The 14,828-nt window shown below is 36.6% G+C and overlaps 1 protein-coding gene across 17 annotated transcripts in view; it reads right to left on the bottom strand.

Moving 5' to 3' along the window:
- The window catches only part of Cask (calcium/calmodulin dependent serine protein kinase), a 363,381-nt gene that overhangs the window by 66,810 nt on the left and 281,743 nt on the right, over positions 1-14,828 (bottom strand). For 11 of the 17 annotated variants that reach the window (XM_074063735.1, XM_074063734.1, XM_074063740.1 and 8 more), the window contains 2 exons: positions 13,151-13,168; positions 4,577-4,698 (listed from right to left, as the gene is read on the bottom strand). In XM_074063735.1, the coding sequence (XP_073919836.1) occupies positions 4,577-4,698; positions 13,151-13,168 (140 nt within the window). The remainder of the gene's footprint in view (positions 1-4,576; positions 4,699-13,150; positions 13,169-14,828) is intronic. The other 6 variants (XM_074063736.1, XM_074063743.1, XM_074063747.1 and 3 more) reach the window with 1 other exon arrangement.

Here is a 14,828-nt window from a genome sequence, read left to right as displayed (position 1 = left end):
ATGCAGACCATTACAAGAAAATTTTAAAGGATTTTAGTGCTTTAAAAATTTTCAATGTACACTGGAACAAGTTGGACTGAGTAGTTCTTCCTCATGCCTCTGTAATTCTCCCCACAAAATGAGCAGCAGCAGTTGTGTAGCAAGGTGGAAGCGGTTAGGTAATAAATATCAGAGATTTCTGGATCCATTTCTAACTACAGAGTAAATTAGATGTGTTTTATTAAAATTCAAATCAGAAAACATTTCCTCCTCTGTGGAACCAGTGTATTAAAGTGACATGTGATAATTGTATATATTTGTAGAGTATAGTGTGATGTCTTGATACATATATAAGTATCAAGGAATTAGCATATCTGTCATCTCATACATTTATCATGTCTTTGTGGTGCGAATACCCCAAATCCTCTCTTCTAGATATCTTGAAATACTCATGCAATATTCTTAAGCATAGTCACCATGCTGTGCAACAGACCACAGGACTAATTCCTCCTATCTCATAGTGACTCTGTACCTGTTGACCAACCTTTCCTCATCCCCCTCCAACCCCTTACTCTTCTCAGCCTCTCAAAATGACTATTCTATACTCTATTTTCATGAGAGCAACCTTTTTAGATTCCACATATGGGTGAGATCCTCTGGTGTCTTTCTGTGTCTGGCTTATTTCACTAAACAAAATGTCCTCTAAGTTCACCTATGCCGAAAGGACTTTCAATATTGCAGCCAATTCTGTTCCCTCCAAACAAATTCTAATTAGTACCTGTTTGAATTTTAAGCTTATAATTATTTTAAAAGCATGACAAGAAAAAATAAAGCCCTATATACATGATCTTTAGTCATTCCTATAGAACTTAATCCTGTTTCTTTTCTTCAGCTTCAAAATTATGGCTTCATACTTGACTGTTTAGAGTGTTACTGAATTAATAGAAGTAGTATAACTATAATAAAGATATTTCATAAAATGGCTCAGTGGGTCTCAGCAATCCCAATCAATTCATGGCCCACAAAACTATGTCATTGAATCTCACTACTTGGAATCTGGTTGCTCACACCTGTAATCCTAGCTACTCAGGAGGCAGAGATCAGGAGGATCGTGGTTTGAGGCCAGCCCGGGCAAAGAGTTGACAAGACCCTATCTTGAAAAAACCCTTCACCAAAAAGGGCTGGTGGAGTTGCTCCAGGTGTAGGCCCTGAGTTCAAAACCCAGTACCGGAAAAAAAAAGGAATTAATTTTGGTTCTGTGAAACATAACAATCCAAAACCAAGCATGGGATATGGGACATTGGAAGGAAGAAAAATAGATGGCTAAGGTTTTAAAAGCATTTTCCCAAGAATAGCTCATACTCAGATTCCCTTTTTAATGCAAACCATAAACATTTAAGTATCAAAAAGTCTTTTAAGGCATTCTTAAGATTTCTCTGTATTGTATTCACTTGAGTACTTTACTGACTGTATTTTTGAAATGTAGCCTGCTGGTGAATAACTAGAGCTAAATAAACCTTCATTAGGGGATGTAGAGTCTATGGGTATATTCTAATGATGGCTTATGTCACTCATGATGATTAATTACGTGCTCATTTAAGGATGACTAAGTTTGGATATTTAGAATCACATGCATTCAAACATTGCCCTGGCCAAGGCTCTCAGCCAGTAATTTCTAGAGAGCTCTGGAGTTTGTGTGCACCACTTGTCTCCAAAATTCAGAGGATACCATGTTCTCCCTCTCCTCCCCACCTTTGTGGTGCTGGGGATAGAACTCAGTGCCTGGCACATGGTAGGCAAGTGTTCTACCACCAAGTCACAGTCTTTTTTTAATGTTTCATTTTCAGCCCAGCATCTTCTTTCAAAATCAAGCTGTATTAGTAGGACAGCTACTGATAATACAGACACTTCTTTAGGTTTGAAATTCAAAAGGACCCAAAGGGAATTTCAGGATGTTTTTCCTCAGTAAAATCTATGAATATTTTTTGAAACTGTGAAAAACAATTTCTACCGAAAAGTGCAGTAGTTATTCAAAATTAATGTCTCTAGGAAGGTCTGAGATAGTCTGCACCAGGAGTAAGGGGCAGCCTGGCTCAGCTGAAAAGTCCACTTTGTGTCTGTGTATCTGCCCCTCTGTGTCCAAACCTCCAACGTTCTTGGATCTTCCTGCAGTCACAAGCTTGGCATGCTCACACACCTTGTGACATTGGTAATAAAACACAACTTCGAAAACTAATTTGGGCTTCTCTGAGTCTTTAAATCACAAAAAGTCCTTATCAGAAAAGGTAAGCAAACCTGCTCAGCAATGATGTAACCACTGGCCACACTGAATTAAACAAGAGTGCCACACACTGCTGCAGCTTCTTCCCAATATCCCACAGACTAGTTCTTATAGAGGGCAGGACTCTATAAGAAATTCACAATTATGAAGCAAAGGTAGGGAACAAGAGACATTTAAATAGCCAATGACTCAAAGTCAATTTCTAATTCAAATAACACATAACAATAACAATAAGGATGACAATGACAATAAGAAATCACGATAATGCAATGCCACTGAGCTAGTCACAAGACAGAATGAATTCAAGGGCTTTCTGGTGCCCAAAGAAAGTAAGTTAAATCTGAAATATCCTCAAGTTACTTAGGATAAATTACACTAAAGAGAAGATCCCCAAAGCTTGGCCTGGTGGTGCACACCTGTAATGAAAGAACTCAGAAGGCTGAGGATCATGACTTTCAGGCCACTCTGGGTTACACAGCAAGATCTTGACACAAAAAAACCAGAGGTGGGGAGGGGGAGAAAAAGAAGATACAATTCCTTAACTTACTGAGTACCTTTTTCTTTGGCAGTGCTAGGAATGGAACCCAGGGCCTTGTACTTGCCAGGCAAGTGTTCTACCACTGGGCTATATCCCCAGTCCTCTTGAGTACATCTCTAAGCTATATTTTTCAGTTCCTTTATATCTATGTGGGCAGGTAATCACTACTTGCCAACAAAATGTGGGCAAAAGTGATATTGCCTGGTTTCAACCCCAACCCTACAAGATTCTCCATGTTCTCTCCTCTCTTAATTGCTGGCTTGGTACAAGGATGCAGCAGAAGATTCTAAGACACTGGGAGATGGCAGAGTCACACAGTAGAAGAGGCCTGGGGATCCTGAAGGACTTTGTGGAAGAGACTTCCCTTACCTACTTACATTGGACTATGAGGTAAGCAAGAAATAGCTTTTATTCTGATAAGCTACTTATGTTTTTGAATTGCACGTTATAGCAGTTAGTCAGCCCTGATTGATGCATGTACTATATAAAAAGCCAAAGTAAGTATGGAAATCTGGTAATTAATTGGAATTGATCAAAGTTAAGGAATGAAGCTGAAACACAATGCAACACCCTCAGCATTCCCCAAACTTGTCCTCATCCAAACAGGGCTTGACAGGACGGTGAATAAAGACCTGTACCAAAATTAGTCTGGGAAATATCGTTAAACAAAGCTTGACAGGTTTCTTTGCTTCAGTCCATCTCAGAGATGGCAATATAATAATGTCCATTATGAACTGGTATAAATGGACTAAAGAATGTAGCAGTTCCCAAACTTATTTAGTCAATAAATTACTTCATCAATCAAATTATGATCCATTTCCCCTCCCCACCATGGCAACACCCGAGCACTACCTACCAGAACACTGTTCTATAGTTTCCTGGGAAATTTTGTGTTAGTGTGGTCTGCATTATGTGGATTAATCAGGTAGTACCAAACAGTTGTAGGCACCCCAGAGCAAGTCCTATTTCCTTATTAAGGGAGAGTGTTTCTTGTAAAATGACTAATGTGTACTAATACCATCAGTACTACCCAAGAAAGTTTTCACTGGAAGGGAACCAAGTTGTCTGAGCAACTTCAACTGTGACTGAACTAAAAGTAGGTGTGAACGGTCACCTTCTGTTTTTCCTTTGGACCCCAATCTGCTGTCAATGGAGTCTGTCGTATTTAATGATGGAATATACTTTTTTGTTTTGCAGTACCAGGGTTTGAACTGAGGGCCTCACGCCACTCCACCAGCCCCCTTGGAATGAACACTTATGATTTAGGGAGAAGTCACTGAGTCTACGTAACCCGGCGATGTTAAATATGTGTGTGAATATAATATATATATATAGAATTTGTTTTTCTTATGCTTATATGCATGCTTGAGGCATAATGTTTAAAACAATGTTTAAAGGCAATAAAAATAATTATAGCTAAGATTGATTGATTACTCTGATAGAAATAAAAGGTATTTTAGTAAATTAGGTTGTGCTATACTCTTTAAAAAATCTTACATATCACTTGTATGAATATATTATTTACAAACATAAGGATATATAATTTTCCCTACTGTAGTTTGTTAGGCTGTCTTGCATTTGTACTATACACATACTTTATTTCTACTCTGAAATTGAATGAAAAGTTATCTGATGGATGATTTCCCACATTTCTCATAGACTTAAGGCAACTAAAAAGGATTGCTATGATGAATATTTGGGAATTCTTGTGAAGTAAAAGGGTATGCTAAATACTCAACTTTCTGAAACAAATGAGCTAAAAAAAAGGTAAGACTTACATCTAGCAGTGTGTGAAGATGCTGATCCTGGAAAACACTGTGTAGAAAATCTAGGTCCTTTTCACTGCAGTCTGTAAGTGCGTGAATCTCTTCCAGGCTGTCCAGCACCTGAGAAACTGCTCCTAAGGGGCAAATGAAAGAAATGGTTAGTACAGAGGGTCAAAGTCAAACTAACTTTTGTCATCTTAAGCTTATACTTCAGAACAATGAACTAACACCAGAACTTCAAAACCAAGTACCTTTACTGAAGGAGAGGCTTAAATAGGGTTCTTATTTAAGGGCAGAGTATTTTCAGTGAGCTTATGTTCTCAACAATGTATTTGGATGCTCTTCATTTTTCAAAGTAAAGTGAAGCTTGTCTTATTTAAATTAAGGGCATTTGTCACCTAAAACTGAGTTACAAGAAGATCTGGGTGCAGCAAGTTATATACAACAGGAAGACAGTATGAGTGTCAAGACCCCAAGGGGTTTTGAAATGTTACAGAAACAACACAGGTGGGCCTTTTACACAGGGGCATTCCATCAAGAACTGAAAGTACAGCCAGTTGGAGGCCAGACCTTCAAATGGGAGCTCCTGCCACTTAAAATAAGCTTTGGGTTTTTTTTTAAAGGCTCAAACTTTAGTTAGCAAAAATCCTAATCCATTCCTTTTATCTTTATATATCAAGTCAAGAGAACCAAAGTCATTTCATTGTGTCCAGCTCTTCTTATTCAGAAGACAAAGACAAAGGGTATGTATACTAACTAACATCTTCAAATATCATATTAAAATTTAAGGCAATCCCATTTTTGTAAGTCAAAGCAAATGGAAGTGCTGTTATTTTCTTTACATTTCCTCTTATAACCAGGACAGCTGGCAGGTACTGGTAGAGAAAGATTCATACCGAAGAGGATCAAAGTCATAAAGAAATAATCAACCTATTTTACTCTGCAGACAACATGCACATATATATGCCATAAAAAAGAATGCCAAGAGGCTAGGCTTTAGAACATTTGTATGCACCAGAGAAAGTCTAAGACTAAGTGCTTCATTGCACTTCAAGTCTTTGGAACAGTGGTTCTCAACTAGGGGCAATTTTGCTCCCCAAGGGGACATTTCTTAGAGAATGGAGATATTTTTGGTTGTCACAACAGCAGGGGGAGGGAGACTATTGGCACCTACTGCGTAGAGGCTAGGGATGTTGCTAAATACCTTACAATACCCAGGACAGCATCCCCAGAACAAAGTGTTAATTTGCCCAAAGGTCAGCAGTGTTGAGACTGAGAAACCCTGATTTAGATAGAGACAAAATTCTCTTCTGGAACTGTTTCTGATTCTTCTTTTTAGATCTCATCCACTATTATGCACTTATTGGTAAGAATGTAAATCAGTGCCATTTTCTAGAAAGCAACCTGCTAACATATATCAAAGAACCTTAAAAATGTTCATGCCTGCTTTGCAAGCACAAAGGCCTGAGTTCAAACCCCCATCTCGGCAAAAACAAAAACAAAACAGAATGTGCATATGCTTTGATTTAGTAATTCTTTTCTTTTAACAAAAACTGATCTTAAGGAAAAAATAGATTTATGTATAAGGACATTTATCATATAAAATAGAAGATAAATCTAATCAATAATGATTATATAAATTATAGGCTAGCCATATGATCGAATATGTAGCCCAATGAAAATATTTTTTCAAGAATTTTAAAGATGTAGGGAAATCATGATAAAAGTCAAGAAATTGGAAAAATCACTTTAATTGTATATTCTCAATTATGATGAAAAACAAAATATATACACAAACTCAAGAGAAAAACAGAAATAAATACACTAAAAGGGTAATGGTAGCTATCTTTATTTTTCTGTTTACACTTCATTCTGTTCTTGTTCATATGTTCCAAGTTTTCTATAACAACAAAAACAAAAACAAAAAGGTTGCTGTATAGGCTACTGATTTCTTGTTTTTTTTTTGGCAGTACTGGGGTTTGAACTCAGGGCCTCACATTTGCCATGCAGGTGCTCTACCACTTGAGCCACTCCGCCAGCCCTAAGCTACTGATTTCTGCAGAACTGATTAATTATGCTAACATTTTGGTGCTTAAGCCACAAGTCATGTGGCTACCTGCATGGAAACTACTGGGTCTATTTTTAAAATTCTTATTTTTTATATTGAGACAATTATAGATACATATGTATCAGTAAAAAAAAATAACACAAAGATCTAATTTATCCAGTTTCCTTCAACAGTAGCATATTGTAAAACTGTAGTACAATATCACAACCAGGAGAGTGACACTGAAACACTTAAGATCTAGAACATTCCATCACCACAAATATATCTCATGTTGCCCTTTTATAGCCATACTCATTTCTCTCCTCTACTGCCTCCTCCTAACCCCTGGCTGAGAACTACTAATCTGTTCTCCACTTCTATAATTTTGTCATTTAGGAATACTATATAAATGAAATAATACAGTGTATAACCTTTGGGGATTGGCTTTCTCCCCATACTCCACCCCAGCATAATTCTCTGGAAGTTCATTCAGGTTGCTTTATATTTTAATAGTTTGTTCCTTTTTATTGCTGGGTCTCTAGTACGGATGTACTTAGCTTGACCAGTCATCTGTTGAAGTAACTATGGATAATTTTAAATTTTGGATTACTATGCCTGTCAGACTATTGATATTCTTTCACTAGAACCATTAAGTGAATATTAAGTGGGGTAAGAAATGACACAAGGCAGAAATCAGTTCTCATCTCTCCTGCTAGTCCTGAAGAGCTATCATTGCAATCCATTTCCTTCTACCTGCTCTTCTTAAGACTTTTACTTTGGTCAAAGGCGGAAAAATCTGGAAACTAGTTCAAAGTCAATTTTCTTCATCCCTTATTGAAAGCCTTGGAAAGCAAGAGTTGATGTAAAGAAATTAGCTCCAAATGTCCCTCTGAATCCCTGACCTCCTGAGTACATCATCAACAGCAGAACAAAATGGTACTAGGGATATCAAGTCAGTAAAGCCAGTTCTAAACACCTGGGCTTATGAAATTACAATACTAAAAATGACAATGAAATAAAAAAGTCAACAGATAGCATAGAAAGGAACCTAAATATGATTTCTTACTCAGTTATCTTAGTAAAGCCTTATCTAGTTTTTATTGCCTCTATCCGGCATTGCTTCTGTTGATATGTATGCAATCCATGTAGCAGTTTATTAATGACATGATTAAAATAAAATGATCATGTTTTAAACAAATACTAAAATGTCCAGTCTGATGACTGGAAGCAATTTTGGCTGTACCCAACCAGAGATGTATCATTTGCTGGTCTGTAAACTTCCCAGTGCTCTTGTGTCATTCCTGCCTCACCAGTACACTCCATGGGTGTGCACTTGCTCTTTCTTCTGAGATGTAAGATGCTTAAGACAGGTCTATATTTTATTCATTTTATAACATCCACTGAATTAATTAAGTCTTTAAGGATCCATAATAACAGTAGCTCCCAATTCTTGAGTATCTATTATGTGCCAGGTACATCCTCAGGCCAACACAGTAAGGTAGACATATCATCCCACCTTTCTAGATAGGGGATTGAGGTTCAGAGGGGCCCAGGAAAGTTATAGCTTGGAAGTGGTGGAGCCAAGACAATCCTGCACTTGCCTGGCTCCAAAGTCTATGCTGTGCCTAATTTACTACATGAATGGGTTGTGCTGAGAAACAGGGGAACCTTCAACAACAGTTAATGGTTTATGCGTGGATATGTGGGTTGGAAAAGAACTTGAACAATGCCCTATTGGGTCAGACTATAACCAAATCCTTTATTCCTATTTTTTGTCAGGTACTAGGCAGGGGCTTCAGAGAAAACAGAGATGTGATCCCTTGCCTTGGGGAAGGGGCTATCAGGTTGGAAGAAGTAGGCACAGCAGAGGTGAAAACAAGTGGTACAGAAATAGGCTGCCTAGGGAGGAGCTGGGCAGCCTCTGAGAGGAAGCAGGTGACAGGAATTCATTACCTTCATGAAGGGGTGAGCTTGCTCATGCGCCCACTGGATGAACACTTTTCCAGAAAAATACCAAGACATTTGTTAGCCTGTGTTCCCGGGGGTTGAAACCCGCCAGTCTCCACAGTTCTATTACTCTTTGATCTGTCACCTCTTCTGAACTGATTTACTGTCTTATCTGGTACACAAATGTGATTAATTTATGGGTTCTTCAATCATGTAAAGAAGTATTTCCCCAGTTGCACTAAGTTGCCAAGTTCCATCTCTGAAAAGTGTCTCCCACCCCTAATTTTAAGTTTTTGTAATTAAGTAGGAAAATTATAGTCTTCATTTTATTTCTCCTTCATCTTTTGGAATTGAATAAAACATATCTTTGGCCTAATCTTAAGCTCTTTCTCCACCCTTGACCATTTTAACACCTTCCTTTAACACCTATTCTAGTTCTGTCATTTCTTTCTTTGGGTGTGACCAGTAGAAGTACAGAACATTCTTGGTCTGATAGATGTGCACAACTGGTAACTGCAGTCCAGTACCGAGCCCATTTAAATGCCCCATAGTTTTTCAATTCATTATAAAATATAAACACAAAGACCTTGCTGGGGCTTTTCCATTTCTGCTTGTTTCAGATTTTAAACACAGGCAGTAGTGATAATGAATACAGTACACATATTCACTATTAAACTGGTATTAGTATTCACTTTGTAAATCAGCACTGGTATATAGGAAAGAACCATTCACTTTTCTCAAAAACTGAAAAGGATAGTTGGCCTATAAAACCATTGAATAAGCGTGTAACTAACTTGAAAAAAAATCAGTCAACAAACAGTTCATAAGTTGTCCTCAGAGGACAGTTTGTTTAATGGAGGACTGTAGGTATCTTATTTGCCTTTGTATTCTGGGCTGTACTTTGTACAGAGATCTGTCCAGAAGGACATTTCATAAAAAGATACTTGATGAAAGTGATTTTTTTCTGAACAAATTCTGAAGAAATGAAAGTATCAGAATTAAAAATAAACAGCTACAGAAAACATTTTATTTTATACTACTTTGTTTCTTCAAAGTCATAATGAAAGTTATTTTAATACTAATACATATTTGACAATTTATAATTTGCAGAGTGACTTTATACTTACTAATTTATGTATTCCACAATTACCCTGTCCTACAAGCAAGTGTTCTTATATTTGGAAAACTAGAGTCCTAGCAGGGTTAAGTGACCTGTCCAAAGGCCACAAAGAGGTCTCTGCCTCCTACTCCAGTGCTTCTTCTACTACAGACTTGCCTCCCTGAAACCATGTATTACTGTCCGCAGTGGGTCAGAATAATTTGCATTTGGTAATAAGGTGACCTCCATTTTCTATTCTCTCTTTAATCTCAATTGTATTTACATAGAAGGTGTTTTTTTCCCCCTAGCCCTTGGGTTCAAACTTTCACACTGATGAATTTATTAGTAGTAATTATGCCCTGCCTTCAGAATACTATTTGACTTTACTTTTTGCATAGTTCATTTGGTAATCAAGTTTGTATCTAAAAGCCAGATTGATAACCATACATTTTAATTTTGAATACTTCTACTTTTTTCAAAGAATCCTACTGACACAAACAAAACTTTTTTCAAAAAGTTTTCTGCCAGTATTGAGATAGTAGTAAAAAAGCATTAATATGTCAACTGTTTTAAAAATGTTTACTAAGCCTGTTTCTTTAAAGAGGAGTATGTCCTTAAGGTCAATAAAAGCTTTGGGTCCAGAATAATTTCATTACAAGAGTGGAAAAGTCCCATGAAAAAATAACCCAAAAGGACCACAGAAACATAAACAGTAGAATGTTTAAACTAAAAAGTTCTCAGTGTCAAAATATGTTGAATCTTTCTTGAAACTCAACCCTGTACATTTTACTATGAAAAAATTCTAAAACTGTAGAGTTTGAAAGAACTGTATCTACCACCTAGATCCTGCAACTGTTAACAGCTTGCTGTATTTATCAAATGTCTACTCAGCTATCCGTCCATCAATTCATCTTATTTTTTCATTCGTTTCAAAGTAAATGGCAGAATGGCTAACATCAGCCACCTTGGCCCTAATAAATACTTCAGCCAAGATTTTAATTCCTCTCAGGGCAAATTTACATAAATGAAGGACGCAAATCCCAAGTTGTACCCTTCAATGAGCTTTGAAGCACCTACGTTTTTCTGGCAGTTATTTTAATGAGGATTTGTATCCATTTCTTAAATTACACGTATAGCTATGAAACCTAGTATCATTAACAAATCCAGAATCTGTGGCCCATCTTCTCCTGAAGAGTAAGCAATAACCTCTTCCCTATAACATAACATTGTCTCTCTGCATGCACATTGTTACTACCCAATCAAAGGTATACTTTATTAAGTGAAAAATCACCAATTTGAGTGCACAAAGTAAACTCTAGTTTTAATCTAAGATATAAGCAATAGTGAATCTCACAATGGAAACTGTATTTTGGGCTTAAGCATCTGCACTATGTCCAATTGAAGTTAGGGAAACTTACACATGGTGATAAATGTTCTAGATTCTTTATGTGGAGATTATGGCACAGACACCTCAAAGTTTATGCTACACATGCATTCTGTCATAATACAGATGCTATAACTTTAATGCCATTATGATTATTAAAATAGCAAATGGCAACTTCCTTGAGCACACATTTTTCAAAGTACTTTAATAACATTCTGCTGGCTGTTAAGTGTCCACTGTGTAAAGCATATTTATAACTAAGGAAAACCACTATTTATTGATAACTCTAAGATGCTCATTCCCAAATGACCTGACAGGTCTTGCTGATTAAAAAAGAAATGTGGGGGGTGGGGAGAGAAGAGAGAGATTCTATATAGGAAGTCTTACTTTTTTTTTTTTTTTTGGTGGGACTGGGGTTTGAACTCAGGTTTTCACTCTTGCAAAGCAGGTGTTCTACTGCTTAACCCACACCTCAGCACCACCCCCTTTTCACTCTGGTTATTTTGGAGATGGGGTCTTGCAAACTATTTGCCTGAGCTGGCCTCAAACCAAGATCCCCCTCATCTCAGCCTCCCAAGTAGCTAGGATTACAGGGATGAACCATCAGTGCCTGGCAGGAACTCTTACATTTTAATAGTCATTAACTTGCCTGTGCAGGCAGCCTCTAAGACAGGCCATATGATTCTCACTTCTTGGTACCCTCACCCTGTGCCAATAATTCCCTTTCCTGAAGTGAGAGCTGAGCTTATGGACTCACTTGTAATGAACAGAATAGGACAGATGTGATAGGATGTCACTTCTGAGATAAGATTATATCTTCTGTCTTAGGCAGTGTCTCTTACTCTTGCCCTTTCTTTAGTCATTTGTGTTAAGGCAGCAAGCTGCCATGTTGTGAACAGCCCTACAGAGAGGCTCTAGCCAGGGAGGAACTGAAGACAGTCCATCATGGTGGGAGTGATCTTTGAAGAAGATTCCCTTATGGCTGTGATCCAAGGGAATGGCAGCTCTGGACTGCAACCTCTTGAGAGATCTTGAGCCAGAGGTACTCAGCTAAGTCATGGTCCCATTCCTGACCCACAGAAACTGAGATAATAAACGCTGCATTGAGACATTCATTAGACAGCCATAGGTAAGGAATATACTGCAAGATTTGAGTATTAAACAGGCTACAATTTAAGCTGCAAATAACTAATGCAAGAAAATGTGACAACGAATTCAATCACCAACACCAGATTTTCTAATTTGTCTTTGTCTCTTATCTACTTCCTTCTTAGTAAACACAACTTTGAGGCAAAGGTTTATCATATTTTTTAATTGAAATTTTCATTGAGATAATTGCAGATTCACATGCATTTGTAAGAAATAACACTGAGCAATACCTTGAAAATTTTGCTCAGTTCCCCCATTGGGAACATGTCACAAAACTATGGTTTATTATCATAATCAGAATACTGACATCAATACAATCCACCCATTTGTTTTGGATTGCTCAGTTTATTTATATTCATTTGTGTATGTGTGTACATTTCTTACATTTAAATTTTCTCACATATTCAAATTACATCTTCTTATAATTAAAATCTAGCCATTATATTATTCCTTACAAATGTCCTATCTGATGGCAAAAGTTGTTAAAAGACATAATTTCAAAGTTTATTTCACAGCTTCCTATTAATAAAACTGAGAATGGACTCAGGAACAGAAAGTAATAAAAAGTACTCACAAGTTATGTAATTGTCAAAGGAAAATTCACTTACCCTGAAAGTTTTCTTGAAAGCAAACTATAAAATAAAATGTTACCCCTTTCCCCAGAATTCATGTATTTGTGTTTAAAATTCAGATGTGAAATAATATTAAATGTGGTTGAAATTTTAACACGGTCTCTTTTTCCTCTATGAAAGAAGTGAGAAGTTAATATTATTTGTGCAATAATACCTCAGGAAATCAATGTATCCAAGTTTTTATTTTGTGGTCAGACAGTGTTAAAATCCAACTTTCAACATCTAAACACAAACAGCCAAGGAAAAAGTCAAGCTGCTTATGAATCATGCAAAGCCAAACACTTTTGCATAAAAGAGAAACCTTAGAGGAAAACAAAGGGATACCTACTTTCTGCTGCTAGGAGTCCTAGGAGGAAGGCAGCGTATGGACAAACAACAAACAGTATGATTTTAGAGCAAGCAGGTTATCAAGCCACAGCTGGGCCCACTAGATGAGCCACAAAAAGCACAGTCCCCAGCTGACCCTAAAGAAAGCCCTCACGTTCCCTGAGCACACTCAGGAGGACCATTTAGGATTTCAGACATGGAACACTGGGTTCTAATACTGACTTCTTAGATTTGAAATATGACAACAGAATATTTCCACTTTGAATATTAAGTAACAAAGGAACAGACATTGTTTATCATAAGATTAAATTCAATGAATTCTAGTAAATGCATAATGGATGAATTTCGATAATCAAAATAGAATATATCTCTTATAAAACTGTTTTACATTGTAAATGACACATCTAAACACATTCAACTTCTCTTTAGATGACAAATTGGGAAGTTGATGAGCTTCAAAATTGTGATTTTAAATATTCATATTGTCCTAAATGCATACAAAGTTTATTACTCATTGCCATGAGAAGATTTAATCTAAGGAAACTATATGCTGTAATTTGTGAGGAGGCAGCTTTCCTACTCTTCTCAAACTTTGGTATTTCATAGACCAGTAGAATTTCAAGAAATTTTGGGTGGTAAAATTAGGAAGGCCAGTTATTAATTTTGTCAAGTAAGGTCATTAAAATTTGACCTACCTATCATCATTTCATAAAAAAGACTAGAAAAGATATTATCTGAATGTGGAACACACAAACATCCATGTAAAGAAAGGGCAGGTGGTGACCTTAGATGGTTCTCTCTCTTTCTAACCCTTCTATCCTATCCCCCTGCATCCCTAGTCTACAAGTACATGTTCTGTGATCATTTCTTTATTTTTTGCCAAAGGCTTGAATAAACTCTCAGTTAATAATGGAAAGTGCATTATGTTTTGTACTGTAAAACAAACACATAGAAATTTAAACAGAAAGACACTGGAAAGTTTAACTTTGGCAGCTAAAAACAAATGGGGTAGAGTTTAAGCATTAGTATAAATAGAGAAGAATCTAGAATTGAAAATTAACAAAAAATATTTAAAAGTGAGATGAAAAATAATGAAAAATGAATAGACAGACATTTAAATTTTTAATTTGTGACAGTGTAAAGCTTTGAGTCCAGACAAAATATAGAAATGGCTTTCTGCAACCAACCATATGATCACTACTGTTGGCTGCAGAAAGGACATGTGATGGCAGGTGGCTATTTGATAAATGATGCTGATCATAATAGAATGCCTTCATTTACATGGCTTAGTACTAAAAATCAATTTTAGTAATGTGTGAATAACTCCTGATAGCTATGTGAAGTTCAGGAAAACGTAATTTTCTTCAAAATTTCCTTTGCTTTTGACTTTTGAGTGTATAAAAATTTTCTCTTTATTTAGGGTGGGTGATTAGCATTAAACATGTACACAGCATTTTAATTGTCCATTTTTTTATTGGTAGCACTCAGTGCCATTGAAAAATACTTAGGGCAGGCATTTGGCAAGTCAAATGAAAATGTAGACTGCCTACATGAACATTAAGATCCAGGAATTACAAAAAGAGGAAAAGAAAGAAAATAAAAAGAAACGGAATAAAAAGAAAGGGAAGATAAGAAGGAATATTTTATTGTGAGCAATTAATATGAGGGCTTGCACCTGC

Source organism: Castor canadensis, chromosome X, assembly GCF_047511655.1.
Source record: "Castor canadensis chromosome X, mCasCan1.hap1v2, whole genome shotgun sequence".
NCBI lineage: Eukaryota > Metazoa > Chordata > Mammalia > Rodentia > Castoridae > Castor > Castor canadensis.
The sequence above is the reverse complement of the archived record's forward strand: the minus strand, read 5'-3'. Positions and strand labels throughout refer to the sequence as shown.